The sequence below is a fragment of the Notolepis coatsorum genome (assembly GCF_963971535.1).
Source record: "Notolepis coatsorum genome assembly, chromosome: 17".
Lineage (NCBI taxonomy): Eukaryota > Metazoa > Chordata > Actinopteri > Aulopiformes > Paralepididae > Notolepis > Notolepis coatsorum.
This window is the reverse complement of record NC_140181.1, coordinates 39,723,444-39,746,928: the sequence shown is the minus strand read 5'-3', so window position 1 is coordinate 39,746,928 and position 23,485 is coordinate 39,723,444. Positions and strand designations below refer to the sequence as shown.

Sequence of the window (23,485 nt, the reverse complement as noted above, 5' to 3'; positions counted from 1 at the left end):
ATAAAGCAAAATTGTATTTTGCAAACTACATTTTGTGTCAAGTTCAAGTTCTTTAATAGTTGTCATACAGAAGTACAGAATACTTTCATACAAAATGCTTCTTACTGTTACGCTCCAGAGACTGTGCTAGACAAGATAGTATCAAATAACATAATAACATAATATAGCATGAATTTTGAAGAAGAAAATGAGGTCACAGTGTTCGGTATAGACATATGTACAATGTTCTGAGTTACCATATAATATACAATACACAATACTATGCAGTGTACTAATGTACAGTACTATCTAGTGCAAAGCAGAAATGGGATGAGGTACAATTTTAGGTACAATTTACAGTAAGGTGTACGAGTTGTAGTGCAATCCTTCATCCATAAATATAAAGTGTGGGGAGTGGGTGCTACAGTGTGTTTGTTTAAAGTGGGTGTGTGCTATAAAGTGTGTGGAGTGGGTGCTACAGTGTGTTTGTTTAAAGTGGGTGTGTGCGTGTGGATGTGTGTGCTATGTGCGTTTGGTGGTTGTTGTTGTGTAGTGTTCATTCATTGTTCGTTTAGCAGCCTGATGGCCTGGGGATAGAAGCTACTTCTGAGTCTTTCTGTGCTCGCCTTGAGACTCCTGTATCGCTTGCCTGACCGCAGCAGTTCGAAGAGGCAGTTGTTCGGGTGACTGGAGTCTTTAATGATTCTCTTAGCCTTGCCCTTGCAACGCTTGTAGTAAATGTTCTGGAGGGTGGGGAGCCCCCCTCCAATTGTGCGTTCGGCTGAACGTGTCACTCTTTGTAGTCTGCTTTGGTCTTTTGCAGTGCTATTCCCAAACCAGGAGGTGATGTTGCCGGTCAAGATGCTCTCTATTGTACATGAGTAGAAGTTCTTAAGGATCTTCTGGCTGACTTGGAACTTCCTTAGGCGCCTGAGGAAGTAGAGGCGTTGTCGTGCCTTCTTCACCACACTGTTAATGTGTGTGGTCCATGTCAAGTCCTCGGATATGTAGGCTCCGAGGTACTTGAAGCTGTTGACTCTCTCAACCGGTGCCCCGTCGATGCTGAGGGGGCTGTAGTCCTTGACCCCCGACCTCCTGAAGTCCACAATCATCTCCTTTGTTTTGCTGACGTTCAGGGAGAGGCTGTTTTCCTGGCACCATCCCGCCAGGACCTTGACCTCTTCCAGGTAGGCCCTCTCGTCGTTGGCAGAGATCAGGCCCACCACCACTGTGTCGTCAGCAAATTTGACGATTGTATTGCTACTCCGCTGAGCCACACAGTCGTGTGTGTACAGGGAGTAGAGGAGGGGACTCAGAACACAGCCCTGTCATCAGTTGTTGTCAACGATATTGCATGAATTATTTAGTCACGTTAGTGTCACATGGTCTACATTAACGTGACGTCACGTCTCGTTGTCATCATGAAAAAAAGCTTTGTTGACGAACATCTTTAGTCATAATTTCCGTTGACAAAATTAACACTGGTTGGAGGGCGCTCAGTTTTTTGAGCACCTCATCTGTTGTTACCATTTCGAGTTTGAAGTCGTCTTTGTGGACCCCTAGGTTTTTGTAGAAGGCTAGGATGTGTTCTACCCCAAAATGCCCAGAGTGGGAGAGTAGTTTATTAACCAGTGTTGTGGCTATGTTTGTAAAGAAAATGTTTAAGTAATTGGCCACATCCAGCTTGTCTGTGATGAGAGTGTTTTCTGTCTTTATGTTGATGTTTGAAAATCTGGTTTTTAGTTTTTTTTACTGCAGCCTAGTTGGTTGTTGAGTAATTTCCAAAGTTCACTGGGTTTGTTTTTGTTTTCCTCAGCTTTATCATTGATGAATTTGTTTTTGCAGATTTGATCATGGTGTTTACATCGTTTCTTAGGCTGTTTCTTTGTTGTTTGAGTTTAACCACGTGGGCTTGGAGATCACTGTTGGCGCTTTTGGCAAGCTTTGACCGGCCTTTATAAAGTTCAGAGCAATAGTTCCCTCCCTCTTCCTCTCTCGTTCTCCCCCTCTTCTATCTGCTATCTGCGCTCTGTGCTTCGTGCCGTTTGTTGGACTCTACTCAAACCAACTCGATATGAATCTAATCAGCTTCATACCGCCTTCTGTCTGGCCTGCAGTGCTGAACCTTCTGAGTGACTCCTCCTGCCCCCACGGGGCATACGGCCCTGAGCTATTGTCTTGTATCTCATCCTGTATCCATACGCTTGCAGTAGTTCTATCTATTACTCTATTTCACAATTTTCTTATATACTATGATTCTACTGTCACCATGTATGCATATGCTCACTACATGTATTTATTGCTCCATCTCCGCCCACTACAAAAATGGGTACTCTCTAACCCCTGTCCCAAACCCCCCCCCCCCATCTCTCTGAGTGCTTGTCTCGTAGTGCTGACCAAGGTGGTGGATGTCTCGGGGTCTTGGCCAAGATTGCAGTGACTGTTCTACGTGCACCACCGAGGCCATGGATCAGCTTATTACCGTCTTCTGTCCGTGGTCTGTCAATGTGGTTTCATTTGGCTGGGTTAAGTACTTCTATTCTATTCACATAATATGCTTACCACTTGTATCTATTGCTAAGTCCGCCCATCACAATCACGTGAGCTGTCTAACGCCTGTCCCGTCTCCCTGTCTCCCTGTGAGTGGCTGTCCTGGAGTGATGACCGGAGTGTCGGACGTCCCGTGATGAAGACCGGGAGGATGCAACCCTCTCTGCGTGCCCTCCTGTCTCCCTGTCTCCGGCTGTCTCGTAGTGATGACTGGAGTGCTGGACGTCCCGCGATGATGAAGGGGAGGTTGCGACCCTCTCTGCGCCGCCCCCTGTCTCCCTATCTCTGGCTGTCTCGGAGTGATGACCGGAGTGTTGAACGTCCCGTGATTAAGACGGGGAGGACGGGACCCTCTTTGTGCCGCCCCTGTGCCTCAAATAGATCCGCTATCAGCTCTATCTTTAATCTTTCAAAATGTTCAGTTGCTATCGCTATCAGCTCTATCTTAAATTTTTCAAAATGTTCAGTTGCTATTGCATGCACTCATCTGTGTTTCACTACACATATGAGTGCATGCTTACCAACTGTCCGTCTGCAACACTACTGTCACCGACATCTAAGAAGGGAGATCCCCCCTTAAATGGCCCTTCTAAGGTTTCTCTCCTCCACATTGCCTGTGGTGCATTTTTTCCTATTGCTAGGTTTTAGTGAGTTTTTCCTTATCTTCGCGTGGGGTATGTCTGGGAGTGTTGCATTCATCTATTTTGCATTTATTTTAAATTTGTTGGACCTTATGGTGTTCTTGTTTTGTTCTTGACTTATTGTGATGTTTCTTCTTGACTTGTTTAAAGAAGACGTGTCTGGCCCATGGGGACATTAACGTGTGTTGTCGGGCCTTACAAATACATTTGATTTGATTTGATTTAATCAGCTAGTCACTTTCAGTTGTTGATCGCATATTTTCGTCAAGAAAGCAGAATGAGGCTGACCCTCTCTGCCCTCTTGGGACATTCCAATCGGGCTTCGAAATTGACAGTTGGGGTGCGTGGCGGAGTTCATGCATTTTACCCCTAGAAATTGAGGACGCGGAATACATCTGGATTATCGCATTCATGTTACTCTGCTTTGGAGCACTTGCGGTATGTGGTTGGCGATGCTTTTGGATGGCTATCAGAAGATTTTGGCTCTAAGATTGACCAAGATTGAGACCTGCCTCAATGAACTGAATAAGACAATTACTGCGTTCCACGCAGATGACCAACGACTGCATTCAGTCATTTTGGATGGAGTTGTTCAAATTCACTCAAAACCTAATTCTATTCGATGTGGCACTTTTACTAGGAGGCATTCTTCTCTTTCTGTGAGTGCCTGCCAGCCAAAACAATTCCAGAGAGCCACACAGCGCTGATAAGACTTTTCCAGCTGTCGAGAAAGCAGGAAGAGGGACTGTGAGTGCTGACCCCCTTCCCGCGGGTGCTCCGCGCCAAACATGGCAGCAGAGCTACTGTGGCTGGGGGGGGGGGGGGGGCCAGGACGATGATGTCTCGTTTGGATGTATTGTAGTTTGTTGAGGATTTTGGTGGATGTGCCATACATAATGCTGTTGCAACAGTCCAATCGGGAAGTGATGAGTGCATGGGTCAGTTTCAGAAGCAGAGAAGGATAGTGAGGGACATAGTCGGGCAATGTTCCTGAGGTGGAAGAAGGCGGTTTTTGTGATCTGGTTTACATGCAGGAGGAAGGAAAGGGTGGGGTCAAGAATAATACCCAGGTTGCGGACGTGGGTGGAGAGGGTGACAATGGAGCCGTCGATGTCGACTGGAAAATCCTGGGTGGGGTGGGTCAGGGAATTTGGGCCAATGATGAGTAGTTCAGATTTGTCACAGAAAGAATGTTTTTTTGCATCCAGATTTTTATGTCAGAAAGGCAGGTGATGAGGGTGGAGTGGGTGGCGGCAGTGATGGTCTTGGTGGAAAGGTAGAGCTGTGTGTCATCAGCATAGCAGTGGAATCGGAGGCCATGTTTGCGGATGATCTGTCCAAGTGGAAGAATTTAGAGGATGAACAGCAGGGGACCAAGTACTGAACCCTGGGCGACACCGTGGGGGACTGGGGCAATGGGGGATTTGGAGTTGTTGGTGTAGATCAGCGGTTCTCAAACTACGGGTTGCGACCAAAAGTGGGGTCGTGTGTAGGTGACAGTGGGGTTGCGCATTGGCAAAAAAAAAAAACTCAGATCGAGTTTTCCACCCGGCAAGTGTGTGTATTTGCCATGTCTCGCCCCTTCATCAATGGAGACGACACACGTATTCCAATACACATCTCACTACACCCTGCACATTTATAATCGCGGGAGGGAGGTCTGGTTTTTTGTGTGTAACCTGGACTCGCAATGGATAGGTTTGTTGTCAGAAGCGTTGCTGGTTGGCCGCGATGAAATGGGCTCTGCCTCTGCGCATAACCAGCTGCTATACCACACTGAGGTGGCTATCTCGAGGCAGAGTATTCGCCTTTGTTAACTCGGAGAAGAAGCACGGATTTTCCTTGCAGACAAAAACAACACATTGGCAGAGAAATGTGCTGATAATGAGCTGGAAAACTCCGTTAGTGGCACTCCAGGATAATCAGCGGAGATTTGGGGGTATTTACTCAGCTTGATGGCTTGTTGTAGGAACAGAATGCAGGAGGTGCTCAATGATCTTTCGTGTGACGAGCTACTGAAAGTCACGTTCACTGGACAGGCCCTCGCAAAGTTCTGGATATCAGTCCGGAACGAGTACCCAGTGTTGCGTAATGCTGCGCTGATAAAGCGTGTCCCCTTCGCATCAACAAATCTCTGTGAGGGCGGATTTTCAGAGTAAAAGCGGATCTCTGCCAAAGCGCACGTGTACGCATTTTCTTTTCATGTTCTGGCAACATATTTTGGCTAAATATGCCTTGTTTTATAAATGTGTATACAGAAACAATTCCATTGCTTTTGTTGATAATATTTATTAATTTCATTGATAACATAGTGCTGTAATTTCATTTCCGAAACAACGTGTGCTTTTATTTTGATATTCCTTATTTCCACGTTGAAATTACGCGATACATTAACACTTCCAGTGCCACTTGTTAACATGGTAAAGCATGGTTAAATGCCACCATCCACTTCAATGATAGCGGTGTGAACGCATAATCTCTGTCTTAAATAATTTTGTGTCTAATCTGTCCGTCGTTTATCAATGACTTGTTTGCAGTCAACATTGTCGAAACGGATTGTTTTTTAATCGCTTCATTTCCGTTTTATAGCATTTTGAAAAGCCCTCGTTTTCAAGGAAAATATAAAGATTCTGTGATAATCGGCATGTGTACTTGTATTATTATTTATTTATTTATGATTAGCCTACATACAAATTTTATCTTATTTTTTTTATTCACTTTTTCTCCTATTTTTCTCCCATCCCAATTTCGCCTCGCCAATTCTCCCTTCAATTCTCCCCTCCCCTGTCTCGAACGTTGCTAGACCATGCCTCCCACTGGTTGGCTGCAATGTGGACGAAGCCTTGCATCACGTGTCCCCTCCGGTACACGAGGAGGCAGCCGTCGCATCTTTTCACCTGTACAGCGCAATCTCTCAGTGGCGAGGAGTAACGCGTGGGAGGCTCACGCTGCCCCAGTTACTTCTTGATTCTGCTGTACAGGCGCACCAACCAACCTGTAGGAGTCGCTGTCCACAACGTCCATTTTGAAAAGCCCTCGTTTTCAAGGAAAATATAAAGATTCTGTGATAATCGGCATTTACTATATTCTGGCATACACAAAAACTTTGTAATTTTTCGGCCTATTTATTAATCGTTTTCAAATAAACACTAGATTATCGATAGTATATGTGTACTTATGCACGCTATAGAGGCGATCTGAAAAATCGATTCTCTCATTTCCTCATCAGCGATCACAGCCACACACACACACACACGCATAGGGCAAACGCTGATATATAGGTGAAAATAGCTCTGATTATCCTAAGACTGGTCAAATAAATTCCTTACCTCAGATCAGATGTTATCCAAAAAGATTATTCCAATTCCTGATCGCCATTCCAAATATCGATCGCGTTTATTGATTCAGCGTTGGGTACTGTAAATACATAATCCATGCGTTTTCCGGGCCGGCGATCACAATGGATTCTTCAGTTGGCTTGACGGAAAAGTTAAATGAGGAAACTGGCCCCCCCCCCTTCGTCAGTCTAAAGTAATGGGGTGCAGTTACACAGGGAGAGACGATAGGGGGCGGTATCTTCCCAATTGAGCTCAGAGAGAGTCTGCAACACTAACCTGAGGCTCGATTGATGAAATATGAATTCAAATCACCAATAAAAAAAAATACGACAAACAAACGCTATATAGCGTTGGCGGGCACTCAACGGTCGGCATGAACTAACTACAAAACGCGTGGCTGGCATCCAAAGTGTTAAGTGTGGGGTCGCCAACAAATTTCTTAATTAAATGGGGTCGTGGTATAAAAAAGTTTGAGAACCCCTGGTGTAGATGAAACTACTAACGAGTCGGTCGCAGTCAACCAGCATCTGCTAACGGGTCTGACCCTTTAGCTCAGTTGGTTAGTGCAGCCGCCTGTGGATCCTATGCTCCCAGGTTCAAATCCACTCGGTTACATTGATGGCAGCGGTGGGATCTCACTGCCCTGTGAATCTGTATCCAGGTTCACGTAGCAATGGGGGTGGGATCTCAGTGCCTTAACCCCGGGAAAGTGCGCACTTGGACAAAAGAATGTGCGGTCGCAGTCAACCAGGACCTGCTTTAAAAAGTCTCCCACTGCTCCACTCACTATCTTTCTCCTGCCATCCTTCTGGTACAGCCACTTGACGGTTGCTTGTGGAGACCTGGGCTGGCATTCCAGGAACGTGCTGCTCCCTTCCACACCAAACTGCACCATCTCACTCAGACGTTTCTCAACTGGGAGGAGAGAGACCCACAGGGAGACTAGTTATTTACCTTGAAAGACCTTTTTTTTTGTGATCGTATGATGTGATCACAGCATACAAAACGTGACTTGCTATTTGCTTTATTCAAGTCTGATGCAATGTGAGGTACGGTTGCGGAAGTGCCTGTTCACTTCGAAGTTGAAACGTACCTATAAAATGCCACTGCAAGAACGAAAATAGTCAAAACAACAGCCAGAATAACACAATAATCCGAATTACAAGCTCATGATGACCTGACTGCGTGTTGTGGTGTGGATTAACACTTCTTTGGTTTTGTGACCCCCGAATCCCTGGCCAGAAGTCCACGGAACTCGGAAGGTAAGCTAATAGCATTGCATCCACTACACTACTGTTTTATATCATACAACAATACCTTTATTCTGAACCTTTCTAAAAGCTCTGTGGATGTATTATTATTTATTTATTTATGATTAGCCTACATACAAATTTTATCTTATTTTTTTTATTCACTTTTTCTCCTATTTTTCTCCCATCCCAATTTCGCCTCGCCAATTCTCCCTTCAATTCTCCCCTCACCTGTCTCGAACGTTGCTAGACCATGCCTCCCACTGGTTGGCTGCAATGTGGACGAAGCCTTGCATCACGTGTCCCCTCCGGTACACGAGGAGGCAGCCGTCGCATCTTTTCACCTGTACAGCGCAATCTCTCAGTGGCGAGGAGTAACGCGTGGGAGGCTCACGCTGCCCCAGTTACTTCTTGATTCTGCTGTACAGGCGCACCAACCAACCTGTAGGAGTCGCTGTCCACAACGTCCGATCCCCACCCAACAGCTTTCCCACCCTTAACACTGCCAATTGTGTTAGTATGAACGACCAGCCAAGCTGGTAGCAATGCAGAGAGCTGGGCTCGAACCCAGCATATCCTGCGTTAGTGGCGAGCGCCTTGCCCACTGCGCCACTTAGCCGCCCTTATACATTTTTTATCTATAGAACCTTTAAAACCTGTTAAACCCTAGCCATATTTTCTGAAAAGTTGCCTAAAAGTACATACCCAAGTAAATTAAGAATTGCTCCACAACTACAAGGTCTATTTGCACTTTCTTGGTATCTAGGGACATCTATGGACCTCAGGGAATGTATTCCCAATGTCAGATATATTGTGTCTGTTACTTTGCTTGAGTAAATTGTAATGAACCAAAGGAGAATATAAATTATTATTATTATTATGTATTTTTTCCATCTTTGATGGTGAATAACACCATGCTGACAATGACCAAAAGCAAAAAGCTGAGCTGTCACTGAGCTCATTCAGCACCTTCTTGAGATCAAGTATAGTAAAAAGCTAAGCAAATGAACAAAGGGCAGATCATTTACAGGGTTTTTTGTAGATACAGTACTGAATTTTGCCATCCGGACACATGCAATATGAAATATGAATATAGAATATCAGGCATATAAATGGCTAAAGGCACAGATCTCCCCTGTCGGGTGGCACTGTTAAATCTGGATTTAGTACCACCAGGCGTCCGGTAGAGGGCAGCAAAGTGAATTAAATCTACTGTAAGTACATTTACTTCCGGATAATGGCGACAATTGCGTAAAATATTACTGGATTGAGTGAAGTTTTTTTCTCAGATGTTCACAGAAAGGTAAAGAAACAATATACATTGTATTTTATAGTAATAACGTTGAGGTTTGTTCGAGCCGTGAGATATAAACATGACATTCCAGTCAATGCATGTAAGGAAAAAAATTGTGTTTCTTCCTTTGTTGGCGGCTGGTGTGAGCTGGGTAGTGTAGTTTTATGAAATGTAGATGTCCATCGAAAGCCCTGGGTCTTCTCTTTTTCTGGACTAAACTATTTCACGAGTGCTTCCTGTTCTCGCATCTAAATTAAACGTTTTCCGATGCAATGCGCAAAGAGATTTTTTATAACACTTAAAATCATTGCTAAACAAACATAGTGCTGAAAATATACACTTTGACTGCTGTTTTTTTTTTTAAATCTTTTCCCCCCTCCTTTTTCCTCAGTTTTTTCTCCCATCCCAATGTTAGTCGTTGTGCCAATTCCCAATCCCCTTCCTGGTCGCTGCGCACCTACCCCCTACAGTCGGTCTGGGAGAGTGGAGGCTATCACATGCTTCCTCCGACACTATAAATAGCAGAGTTGTAGCTCAGAAACACAGGGAAGTCAGAAATAATTCCTCTACTTTACATGACAGTAGCCACTGTACCTTTGGCATTGAACCCTCGACACTGACGCAGCGGGTCTCCATGTTTGATGTCCTGTCGTCTACTCCGCCTGCAACAAGAAATCACAGTGACAGTTACCATATGATCCACAAGTCTCTCAAAGGTCTCATATAACAAGTATCTCAAAGGTCTCATACAACGAGTCTCTCAAACATCGCATACAATGAGTCTCTCAAAGGTCTCATACAACAAGTCTGTCAAAGGTCTCATATAACAAGTATCTCAAAGGTCTCATACAACAAGTCTGTCAAAGGTCTCATATAACAAGTCTCTCAAAGGTCTCATACAACAAGTCTGTCAAAGGTCTCATATAACAAGTATCTCAAAGGTCTCATACAACAAGTCTGTCAAAGGTCTCATATAACAAGTATCTCAAAGGTCTCATACAACAAGTATCTCAAAGGTCTCATACAACAGGTCTCTCAAAGATATCATACAACGAGTCTCTCAAAGATCTCATACAACAAGTCTCTCAAAGGTATTGTTCTGAAGGGCCAGATTAACACTGAGAATCTAAGTTTTATTGTTTTATATAACTTGTATATTATTTATATATATAAGCTATATCCCTTTAAGCCTCCGTTTGAATCATAGCATTATTCGCTTTCCTCATTGGATAATGCCCTTGACGTTGGCGGCGCCAAGAATCGCGGCCCTCAGACAAGTTCAAAGAGTCTGGACAAGTTGAGACATGCCTGGGGCCAGCGCATTGATTCCAGACAAGAGCTTCGGCTGCGCACTAGAAAGCCCTCTAAGTATATATATTGTTGAAGGCGAAAACAGTAGCAGTTCGACCTAATGCAGTAACGTGAAGTTCGTCTGAAGTAATGCAACAGCAGTAGTTGAACCTAGCGTATAGTAGCAGAGTCAAGTGCGACCTAACTTAACGTGAAGTAAAGAGTCGTCATTTAGTGTGAATCGTATTACAGCAGTTCGTTCGGTGTGCAGCATTAACAAGCAGTTTGTTCGTTTAGTAACTAGTGTGAACCTTAGCAAGTGTGTGTGGACTTAAAGTAATTAGTATCCGAACACGAGGTGGGCCTAGTAGCAGAACTATTGGACATGTGCGCATTGGAACCTACCGCGGCGATATTGTAGAACCATTATTGTTGGATTATAGTGACTTGTGGAAACGTAGTACCGTGGAGAAGAGCATCGTTAATACCCTTGTCGTTTGGATTTAACTACCCTGAAGATTCTACATCGGGCTAGCTTCGGGGACGAAGCTGGCTGGCTATCATCATTGCTATCGGGCATTGGATTACAGCTATTACCTTGCTACCGAGCACTTGGATTATAAGGACCGATTCCGTATGAGAACCCCTTTTCTTCAAGTGACCAGCCTGAGTATCCGTGTATTCTTCATTCCTCTGGAGCTTACAACTCTGTGGGAGGAAATCACCTGTCTCCAGCTATACCCTCGTTTTGCCCCCCTATATTGCCATCTCACGCCATGCAGCGTCTGGTCTAGTATACTTAGCCTAGGAATTATTCATTCCCACTGACTTTGCTACTCTCTGACTTTCTAATATCATTCGCCATAAAAGAGCGACCCAGTAATTATCAGTTGTATCTTCTGCCTAATAATAAAATACTGTAAATGATATCTCTTTGTCACCGTGCCGTCTATTTGAGTGTCTGCCATAATTAACTGTACTGTCTGGCAAGTAATAATAATAATAATAATAATAATAATAATATGTAGTAGTGGTTTAATCTATCACAATCTTTAATACAGTCAGGGTTTTGTAACCCCTCAGTTACAGGTATCATACAACAGGTCTCTCAAAGATCTCATACAACAGGTCTCTCAACGGACTCAAACAACAGGTGTCTCAAAGATCTCATACAACAGGTCTCTCAACGGACTCAAACAACAGGTGTCTCAAAGATCTCATACAACAGGTCTCTCAACGGACTCAAACAACAGGTGTCTCAAAGATCTCATACAACAGGTCTCTCAACGGACTCAAACAACAGGTGTCTCAAATATCTCATACAACAGGTCTCTCAACGGACTCAAACAACAGGTGTCTCAAAGATATCATACAACAGGTCTCTCAACGGACTCAAACAACAGGTGTCTCAAAGATCTCATACAACAGGTATCTCAACGGACTCAAACAACAGGTCTCTCAAAGGTCTCATACAACAGGTCTCAAAGGTCTCATACAACAAGTCTGTCAAAGTTCTCATATAACAAGTCTCTCAAAGATCTCATACAACAGACCTCTCAAAGGTCTCATACAACAGGTCTCTCAAAGGTCTCATACAACAAGTCTCTCAATGGACTCATACAACAGGTCTCTCAAAGGTATCATAGAATGAGTCTCTCAAAGGTCTCACACAGACTTGTGCTTTGTAATGTATTTTTGACAACTGTCAAATCCACACTTTCAGGGGTTTCAAAAGACTGTTTCACTTGGAGCCAGCTTTGATCTGGTTATGGAAACATTTAGGAAATAGTTTAAAGGTATTAGCTATGTGTGAGCCCAGGGAAGACTGTCATTACATTATAATCAACCTTATGTAGTGCATACATATGTATAATTAAAGGGGTAACACCACCCAAATGAAGAATTCCAGAATGTTATTTTCACAGCCTATAGAGAAAGTTCAATCAATATTTGTCTAGTCTCTCCCAAAGCCAGACACCAGAGAAGTAAGACCCAAACTTGTGATGTCATCAGGTATAAAGTCTGGAACTGCTCCATTGACAATGAATGGGAGACTTTGTGGACCCACAGAATGTTTTTTGAATACCCAATAGTAATGTTCTCAGTTCTGAAACAGAAAATGTACCTGTATACTCAGAACATTCTCCAGGGTGCTCTCAAGTTACCATCTTTCCCAATCCACTGTTTATGGAGCAGCTTCAAAACTGTATACCTGATGACATCACACATTTTTGGGAGATGTAACTTATGTATGAATGTATGAATTCTGAAAGTGGGTAGTTCCCCTTTAAAACAATCATAAACGTGTCTTTAATCAAATTAATTACCTGCCGGCTTTGGTTAATTTAGCTGTCAATCATTCTCTTACATTAAGAAGTACTGTATATAAAACTTTACTTCTCTGTAACCGGTGATACAAAATGTATACAAATAGCAACTCACAGCTCCTTCCTGTCTCATTTGACGTGATTGGCTGCATGGTTAACGGCATCACAGTGAACATTAGACCTCTTATCTTACATCCTCTGGACTATGTTTTAAATCTAAGAGCACAAACTGGAGCAGACAGACTCTATGGGGATTGGGGAGTGTGTGGTGCTCTCACCTCTTGGTGGACGGGGTGAAAGGGGCGCAGGTCTCCCCGTCCCAGGCACAGTACGGGTCTCTGGCCAGACAGCAGTCGGAGCAGGCCATACCGTAGACCGCGCACCTGTGCAGTGACACCTGGGTGAGACCTATCTCTGAAGACACATACAGCTGTTGCTGCAGGTAACCAAGAAGAAAAGCAGAGAACCATCAGCAGCCATGAAGCAACAGAGAGCATCACATTGGCTTTTAAAGAACCCCATAGACTTTTAAAAGGAAAGATGGGAGTTCACTTTCCTCAGTAATTTTTATTTTTATTGAGACAGTAGGAAGGCTGAGAGGGAGACAGAGTAGGGGAGACACAGAGATAATGTTCTTTATTGAGACAGTAGGAAGGCTGAGAGGGAAACAGAGTAGAGGAGACACAGGAGAGAAGGGTCTTTATTGAGACAGTAGGAAGGCTGAGAGGGAGACAGAGTAGAGGAGACACAGGAGAGAAGGGTCTTTATTGAGACAGTAGGAAGGCTGAGGGGGAGACAGAGTAGGGGAGATACAGGAGATATGGTTCTGTATTGAGACAGTAGGAAGTCTGATATGGAGACAGTAGATGAGACACAGGAGAGAATGTTCTTTATTGAGACAATAGGAAGGCTGAGAGGGAGACAGTGGGGGAGGCACATGAGAGAAGGTTCTATATTGAGACAATAGGAAGGCTTAGAGGGAGACAGAGTGGGGGAGGCACATGAGAGAAGGTTCTTTATTGAGACAGTAGGAAGGTCATATGTGCGAACAGGGGTACAAGGAAGGGGTCTTAACCACTATAATCTTAACCACTACAGTGTAATGTTACCATCTCTGAGCCCATTGACTTTTAAATTATGTCATGAGTCACAAGTTTAGGTACTGGTTCTTCAAATGCCACAGCCATTTCACAAAATGTCCCCCACATAGCAAGGTGCATTGTTGTGAGGCTTACCCGTTTGGAAGATATCTTCATCGTTTTAATCGGAGCCGGAGTCTGCCAAAGCAAAACACCACAATGAGAGCCATACATTTAACAGAATGAATGAGGAGATTGTACGAGATATGTAATGAGAAATACTGCAGCTGACATTCTGAACAGGAAAGATTACCCTGAAGACTTCCACCTCCTCCAAGGTGAGCTGCTCTGTGCTGCTGGTGTCCTTGGGAAGCACTATGACCTTCTGGACGGTTCCGCGGTCTGGAGGCGTTTTAAAAGGAAATTGTTTAAAAAGCCAGTCCTATTAATCACTAATCAAGCCCCTTGAAATTAAACATTTTGCTGCTGTGTTTTGGTTCCTGAGAAATTGGAACCAACATCCTGCTAGCTTCTGCTCACAATACTAGTGCAGGTCCATGAGGGGTATAACATGGGGGTGTTGCCAATAGCAAGAAGGAACTTGAAAGGATTTCCCTCTATACTAGTGAGGTACAATCAAACAGTACTTAGTCATCTGGAATCTTTTACCTATTCCTCGTCAAAACTGGAATAGGATGAGGCGGTCAGGTGGCGTAGCGGAGATTGCGTTCGTCACCAAACGCCGGAGACGCTGGATTCGCCTGTTCGAATCCAGCTCACAGCTCCGGCGTTGTCACCAGCTTGGCTGGCCGTTCACACTAATACAATTGGCAGTATTAGAGGGTGGGAAAGCTGGCGGGGTGGGTCCGGGTCGTTGTAAACAGCGACTCCTACAGTTCGGTCGGGGCGCCTGCTCAGCGCGGATAGGATCTAAGGGGGGTAGTGTGATCCTTCCACACGTTACACCCTCTCAGTGAGAGTCCGCGCTGCCAGGTGAAAAGAAGCGGTTGATTGGCTAGACGTGTGTCGGAGGAAGCACATGATAGCCTCCACTCTCCCAGACCGACTGTGGGGGGTAAGTGCGCAGCGACCAGTGTCTTTACTTGCAGGTACTTCATGACTAAAGTACAATGCTGTCCTGAACACTTTGGATGGTAATCACAAGCTTGGGGGCACCAGGCATAATAGAATGACACACAAGCACAGATCCTCCTGCCTGCCTGACTCATGGTGCCTGTGTTCCAAAAAAGTATACTTTGTATACTTTAGTATACTATTCATGTATTCAGAAAGTATACCAAAACCACTTAAGTTGCACATGTACTTAAAATGTGCCTAAATATATTGAAATTATACTTTTGATGTATTTGTACTTTTGCTCACAGAATACTCACAGAGAAGTACAGATGGGTAGAAATACTTTAAACACACTTAATATACAAAAATTTTACTTTCAGTAATGAAAGATATAGACCACTGCAACACTTCGGTATTCTGAAATCATGGGAGAGAGAGCAGGGTGAGAAAATGAATGAATGTGGATGAGAGCCTTGACATAAGTGGTTGTAGGTACGGCTGTGGGGGTGTGGGAGAGACATGGTCGAATAGACTTTTATACGCATGAGTCTCCTGAACACGGAGAGACCAATCCCAAGTCGATCGGCACTTTCTCGGCCGAGCTATAGTCACTTTTCCACATCTACTCCCGAACTCCACATGCACAGATTGATAAACCTAGAAATCCAGAGACTCCGTGGGCAATCTGGGCATGCATAGTTTGGGAGTAGTTGCGGAAAAGTGACTATTGCTCTGCCCAGAAAGTGCCGAAGAGACTCAGGCGTATAAAAGTCTATTGGATCATTTCATACCTACAACCACTTAATGTCAAGGCTCTCATCCACATTCATTCATTGTATCCCCCCGCTGTCTCTCCAATGAGCTCAATGTAACGCGGAAGTGCAGTAGTCTATACAAATGTTTGACTTTTGGTCAAACCTTCAGTGAAACAACAAGTATTTTCTGATTGGTCCGGCCAGTGACTCACCTGTTCCCAAGAAGAGCACCTCGTATCTGCCGTCCGTGGCGTCCACCAGGTCCACCACGATGGAGGTGAAGCGGTAGTCTACACCAGTCCGTAGCACCAGGGGGCGCTTGTGCATGGGGTACACAGGGTGGTACATCAGCGGGTGGGCCCTGACGAAGTTCACTGCCTCGTCTGAGAACTCCTTGGTGGAGCGGAGGCCAGGGGTGAAGGTTCCTCCAGGACACTAGACAAGCATACAGCAGGACACACCATGTTAGAAATAACAAACTATGCTATATATAACGCTATACTGCAGCCATGGAATCCTCACATAAAGATACTGTTACCCTTACGAAAAAGTACCATGATATTTCCAAAAAAGTATATTGTACTTCCATCATTTTACAATGATGGTAGTGACCAAAATATACAGTATACCATCGGTATCATGGTTTCAATTTGATGGTATTTTTTAATTACCATGAAACTACTATGATACTTTTTCGTAAGGGTTATAATTACTATGTTTTCTTCGACTAATAGAATAGTCCATTTATAATCTGTAAAAATAAACTGCCTTTTCATGCATTATTGTCCCCTTGCAAAATAATGCAAAATGACCCCTTTGATCAAATATATATTTGTGAAAATTATAGTGAGATAAGAGAAGTGAATAATTTGCAATGAATTAATTAACTGATAATGACAAACAACATTGAACATAAATGGACAAAAAATATATTGATCGATTGAGACCCTAACAATCAAATTGTCAACTAATCGCTAACTGTTCCAGGGTGGGCTTAAGGGATTTAATGCTAACTGTTCAGGGTGGGGTTATGGGATTTAAGCGCTAAATTCCAGGGGTAAGGGATTCAACGCTAACTGTTCCAGGGCAGAGGTAAGGGATTAGGGGGGGGGGGGGGGGGGGGGGGGGGGGTAAGGGATTTGATGCTAACCGTTCCAGGGCGGGGGTAAGGGATTTTGCCTGTGTAGGGAGTCCACTGGTAGTTGTGGCCATGCTTGTGTGAGAAGGGGCCATTGAAGACATTTCGGATGTCAGACATGGAGTATACACAGACAGCTGAGCCTCTGAACACAGACCTACAGTAAGAGAAAAGATAAAGGTAGAAAAAGAGTCATATAATATCAATTGTCACAAGGAAAAACAGAGAGTTATTGGATTAGATTACATTAGATTACATTACATTTGATTTAGATATTTTGATACTTGAAGATTATTCAAACAATTTAGCATTTTGATATTTTGGCAGCTCACTGGGCAGTGGTGAAGTACACAGTTCCTTTACCCAGATAAAATACTACTGTGGTCCAAAGCGATTTCCTAATTGTATACAACAGTCAGCAGGATGGTACATCTCTGGCGGCTAAGAGTCAGTGGTATTGTTCATCTAGCAGTGCTACACCTTGAGTGCATAGTATAGACCTATTAGCATAGTAGGTAGTAGTATAGGCATAGTAGCATAGTACATAGTAGATAGTAATATAAATAAGCATAGTAGATAGTAATATAAATAAGCATAGTATATAGTAATATAGTATAGGCATAGTAGTATAGGCCTACTTAATCTTTTTTTTACTTTAATTCTACTTTATTCTACTTTAATTTCTACAATTTTTGTTCCCCCTACTTCTACTTATGGTAAAAGTAGATCATTATTTGATAATGAATGTACTCAAAAATAAATGTACACATTATGGCATTGGTATATTCCAGTGCTTGTGAGCATTTTTATCCTTGATCCATTGACCTCTAAAGGTCATGTTAAAGTGATATGTGGTGCGGTTATGCTGCTCTGATCACTTCCTCTTGAAGTCAGGCTTCAAAATGTATAGTACATAATCTTCATAAATCTTTTACCATATTTTCTATGCAAAATATTTGTCTTCAAAGTAACTATTAACTGAAGGGTTCAGATAAATGTAATGGAGTAAAAAGTATTTCCTTTGAAATGTAGTGGACCAAAACATTTTTAATACTCAAGTAAATGACTCAAGTACCTAAATATTTTACCGCACTTGAGTACAAATACGTAATTACTTTCCACCACTGTGGGTTAGTGATTCCCCAGGACCCCCCATGCTAAAGAAGTATACACTCATAGCACAGTAAGTATACACTCATAGCACTGTAGGCTAAGGCACTTTGGATAAAGACGTCCATTTAATGTCTTAAGACTAAAAAGCACTTTAATAATGCTGTAGTAAAACATAGTATCAATAAATAAAACACAAATTACAGTAAATTTACAAAACATTTCTACTGTACTTACCCTGCAGTGGCGAAGACTGCATACACCACCGGATTGCGCTCATCTTGTGTTGGCTGAATGAAAACATCCCCTGAAAATGTGTTTAAGAAGTTATTCAGTTCCATGTCTGAAGTGTTAAAGGAACAGTTCTGAGTTTTGGACCCCCTAGGTTGCGGCTGCTCCCTAAGCCTAATGCATGCACAGAGAAGAAAAGGGTATGTATCTGCTTGTCTAACTCCAGGGCCCTATTCCCCGTACCTGGTTCAACTAAGTCGATCAAAAGTCCCATTAGCCAGATTCAAACCCGATGTTTGAATCCAGGCTTTCCCTGTTCCTCGAATGCTGATTCAGTCTCGTTAATTCGAACCAGACTTGATACTCAGGATAATTGCGTGCGGCCGCCTCACCTGAAAAGACAGCAGGTGTCGATCGCAGAAATCCTGATTTTCTAACGCCATTGATTGATTGATTGAAAACTTCAATAACAGATTGCAGAATGGGTACAATACAGTACGGCTCAATAGCCTCGCCGACAAGTTAAAGGCATAATCTATAGGCTAATTTTAAATCCCTCATTACCCCAATCAATCAGATTATATTTCTTTAAATGTGCCTGCTGGCAGTTAATGAAATGAATAATCGAATGAGATATTGCTAGCAAAAATAATTAGTTCAACTCTTTCAGAATAAGTAGATAAAAACAAGCCCAAAGACTCAGAGTATCTAATTGATATGAATTAATAGATACTTATGAGGATATCTGTACTGTATGTGCTTAGGTATCATGTACTATATAAATACATGGTTCCCAAAGTTTTCAAGGCGCGACCCCCGAAATAACGTGTCAGAGAGGCTTGGAGGCTTGCAGTTTCACTATTAATCAGTTTTTATTTATTTTTTTTTTTTATTTTATCTTTTTCCCCTCCATTTTCCTCCGATTTTCTCCCATCCCAATGTTAGTCGTTATGCCAATTCCCAATCCCCTTCCTGGTCACTGCGCACTTACCCCCCACAGTCGGTCTGGGAGAGTGGAGGCTATCACGTGCTTCCTCCGACACACGTCCAGCCAATCAACCGCTTCTTTTCACCTGGCAGCACGGATTCTCATTGAGAGGGCGTAGCGTGTGGAAGGATCACACTATCCCACTCAAGTCCTATCCGCGCTTAGCAGGCGCCCCGACCGAACTGTAGGAGTCGCTGTTTACAACGACCCGGACCCACCCCGCCAGCTTCTCCCACCCTCTGATACAGCCAATTGTATTAGTGTGAACGGCCAGCCAAGCTGGTGACAACCCCGGAGCTGTGAGATTCGAACAGGCGAATCTAGCCGCTCCGGGGTTTGGTGACGAACGCAATCTCCGTTACGCCACCTGACCGCCCCATTAATCAGGTTTTAATCTGTTTCGGACATCATCCATACATGCATTGAATTGATTAACCTTTGGTTTATACCAGTGACACCAGTCATGTTAATCACCTTCTTGTTCATCATCAGATAACAGTGCTTGAACAGATAAATGCATTTTCTCAAATTCTCATAAAGACGCTTCAATGTATGCTTGAAACACAATCCGGGCGCTCCATTAAGCAAATACATCCACAGCGGAGAATATGAAACTAATCAGAGCCAAACGCCCGATATCTTTCATTCATTCAAAATATCCCTGCGGGATTCACATTTGCAATGCGCCGTTATGAAAATAACCACATAGTGTGTATCGCGACTCCGAGCGCCGTATATATGACATGCATTATTTAGGACAAAGTAAATCCATAGGCTGAATATGATTTATTATCAGCATTTTAGGTATATTATTTTACATTTCAAAAGCCCCCTCTAGAAAAACGAAGCACAAAAACATAATTCAGCATGGTATAATGGGATCTAGACTGTGAGGATTATGTGTGTGTGTATGTGTGTTAGCTGTTAGGGTGACCAGGTCAAAATGGTTCAGTCGCAGGACAGCAGCACTGCTTTTGCGGGACAATGCGGGACACGTAGGTTAAAAAAATAAAATAAAATAAAAAGTATTTAAATCTTTTTTTTATTGCTAATTAAAATTTAAGAAATGTATTTATTATTTAAATGCCTTTATTTCATATTCGACGCAGACGGTAGGCTATATATAGCACATTTTGTTATTAATCTTATTAAACTGTATAGATGCTTCACCAATCACCTTCTCAGTCACCAACATCTTTATTTAATCACACTTTCATCATTAAGCAGGTAACCATCAATCTTGGTATCCAAGCTGATAAAATCACTCCATTAATAGAAAGAGCAGGAGCTAAGTCTTTTCAGCCATCTTTTCCTGAGCATTATTAGCAGTGAAGTGTAGAAGAGAGGAGACGGAATGCGATGGTTGATCTTCACAATATAATAATGTTTTTATTGTGAATAGCGGATCACTCAGTTGCTCATATAACAAAAAGGGTGAGACCCAAAGTCTCCACAAACCCTATATATGACAGCACAGTCTCCGCAATATGTGTCTGGTGAACCCATAACATTTTTTAAACAATGCAGAGTCCAGTTTGCTGCTGATATTAAGAGCTTCAGCTGCTTCGCGAAGCTCTTGGAAGCTGAATGCTCTCTTCTTGAGAGCCAAGCATGACACCTGTTTCAGGTCATTCTGATCAGAGAAATCAAACCATTTGTCTAGGTAAGCGAGCGCTCTCTGATAGAAAATTCAAAAGTCCTGTTTGATCGCAGCAGCCTGTGCGGCCGGTAGGAAACCTCTGCATGAGAGCACTGGTCTCGAATCCAAAATAACGGTCCTTTGATCGTTGTTCAAGTTTCAGTCTTAGACTGGCCATGAGCTGGAAAAGCTCACAGACAGTTGTGTCATCCCCCTCAACTTCAAGCACTGCGTCGTAAAAAAGCTTTAGGCTATTCTGCAGAAACATCAGGTATGACTGACGTCACACACACTGCAGCTGCGCTGCCTCGGACTGTCTGACAAGTGACAGGCAGCGAGACTCGAGTCCAGCTACTCCGCTCGGCTGCGCATTGGTTTGACGTCGCCCGATTTTTTTTAAATATAAGAGGGTATTGGAACGAGGCATTAAATTAACAACATTTAAAAAAAATTAAATAATAATCTTTGAATAATAAAAAATAAAAAATATAAAATAATAATACATTTTTTTTATCTTTGAATTGCGGGACATTGTTTTGTTGTAGCGGGACGCGGGACAAACGTCCCAATATCGGGACTTAGTGTGTGTGTGTGCGTGCGTGTGTGTTTAAACCTTTAGAACCTTATTCAGCAGGTAATATTTTGAGTTTCAAACCCAGATCCCCAGGGACTTACTCAGTTCGTCAAAATGGGTCTCGACGCCGTCACTCCCGATCACCGAGCATACCAGGCGGGCCTTCAGAAAGGTCGTCCACTTGTTGACCAGTGACCTTTGACCTCCATCATCATTCTGTAATATTACAGAGGGTAGATATTCAACATCATGTCAGTCATCATCGATCCTCTACTAGCACTAGTCAATTGCAGAACATCAATGACCATTTATTAATATTCACAAGTGATTTGGACGGAACAAGGTGGTCTTAACTACAGCACTACTAAAAACACAATTCAATAGTGGTCAAAGAGGCCTTGCATGGAATGTTTGTGAACTTGTCTTTCTTCCAACATGCAGGAGTGTAAAAAGTACCCAGAAATTGTAAGTGAAAGTATGGATACCGTCTCAAAATCGTACTCAAGTAAAAGTCAGAGTATCTGGCTAGAAACACACTTGAGTAAAAGTAAAAAAGTTTCGACTTTTAAATGTACTTAGTACTAAAAATGTTAAGTAAAAACTTTTTTTTTTCGGGGCAATGACATGTTCCGTTTCATCCTCTTCATCACTCGTACTATCGTTTGTGGCCATCTTCTGTAGCTTGTCACTCTGACTGTGTATTCTTCTGATAGCGTGTTTAATCAAAGATCCCCGCTTTCTAGTCTTGCACAAGGACCAATCAGCATGGGTATGGGCGGGTTCATTTTCCATAGATGGGGATTTGATTGGCTGTTTTTAAATAAAGTGTGGCCGCAGGATTAATAACGTTAACGTTAGTTCGGCCAGAGAAACAAATATACTAATTAAAATGGTTGGACCTGCGAGATTTGTACTTTGTACTTTGTAGGTCTGCATTTTAAATGTAAGGATTAAAAAGTATGTTTTTTTTCTCTGAAATGTAATTGAGTAAAAGTACACGTATATAAACCTAATAATACTTGAGTAAAGTACAAATCCCCAAAAACAGTAATTAAGTATTGTAACGAAGTACAATTACTCAAGTACTTTACACCCCTGCCAACATGGCTGCCTGTAACCATTGGTAACCACTTTCAAATATAACCAATAGGGCATACAGACCCTCGTCTGCCTCTTTGTTTACACTGTTTATTTTACACTGTTTATTTTTCCTCATATATATTTTTTTTATCCACTTTTTCTCCTCTTTTTCAATTTTTTCTTCCATCCCAATTTCGCTGTGTCAATTCTCCCCTCCCCTGTCTTGAACGTTGCTTGCATATGCCCCCCACTGGTCGGTTGTAGGGAGGATAGAAGCCTTGCATCACGTGTCCCCTCCGATACACGAAGAGGCAGCCTGTCACATCTTTTCACCTGCCAGCGCAGACTCTCATTGACTCTCATTTCCTGTCTCTGCTGTGCAGGCATCCCCAGACCGACCTGTAGGAGTCGCTGTCCACAACGTCCAGATTACCACCCATCGACTTCCACCCGCTAACTCTGCCAATTGAGTTAGTATGACGGCCGGCCCAAGCCGGAGGCAACGCCGACAGCCGGATTCGAACCCGGTGTCTCTATTGCCTATATTTACATCTTTCTACTATTACCCTGCCCATACTGTCCTTGCAGGAATCGCACTAGCTGGCCTACGACGAGAGGCTATCACTCTCGCCCTAGCAAGGAAAGCAGTGATGCATGACTGGCACATCCTACACAACACCACAACAACAGAAGCACCTATGAGCAGACTCAAGTCCCGCCACTCATACAACAAGGCGGCACAAGAGATGCTCCATTCCACCACTGAGGACCTATCCAGAAATGGATGGCTGGCGGCAGCCTGGAAGAGAGTGGGAGAGCGCTGGGCCAACCCGCATCCACCACTATATCTGGGATCCAGGGGATGGCGCCACAGGAGACGATCTCCCACGCCGGCAATGGACTCTGCTGAACCATTTAAGAACTGGGGTCGGTCGCTTTAAAGCAGCATTAAAGAAGTTGGGCCTGTTAGACAGCGCTGCATGTGAGTGTGGAGACCCTGAGCAGACTGTTGAGCATTTCCTGACCATCTGCCTCGGAAGCCAACCTCTTTGACGTGGGACCAGAGTTAAGGGCATGGCTACAAGATACAGAGTTGGACCTCTGACGTTACACGAAATAAGAAGAAGCCAAAATGTCCCCAAGGG

At 43.3% G+C, this 23,485-nt stretch overlaps 1 protein-coding gene across 2 annotated transcripts in view; it reads right to left on the bottom strand.

Moving 5' to 3' along the window:
* sema3gb (sema domain, immunoglobulin domain (Ig), short basic domain, secreted, (semaphorin) 3Gb) overlaps positions 1-23,485 on the bottom strand; it is a 147,798-nt gene that overhangs the window by 5,883 nt on the left and 118,430 nt on the right. For both annotated transcript variants that reach the window (XM_084333922.1, XM_084333921.1), the window contains exons 9-17: positions 21,362-21,476; positions 18,066-18,135; positions 16,731-16,875; positions 15,793-16,015; positions 14,062-14,150; positions 13,905-13,946; positions 12,948-13,105; positions 9,647-9,714; positions 7,296-7,423 (exon numbers count right to left, since the gene is read on the bottom strand). In XM_084333922.1, the coding sequence (XP_084190048.1) occupies positions 7,296-7,423; positions 9,647-9,714; positions 12,948-13,105; positions 13,905-13,946; positions 14,062-14,150; positions 15,793-16,015; positions 16,731-16,875; positions 18,066-18,135; positions 21,362-21,476 (1,038 nt within the window). The remainder of the gene's footprint in view (positions 1-7,295; positions 7,424-9,646; positions 9,715-12,947; positions 13,106-13,904; positions 13,947-14,061; positions 14,151-15,792; positions 16,016-16,730; positions 16,876-18,065; positions 18,136-21,361; positions 21,477-23,485) is intronic.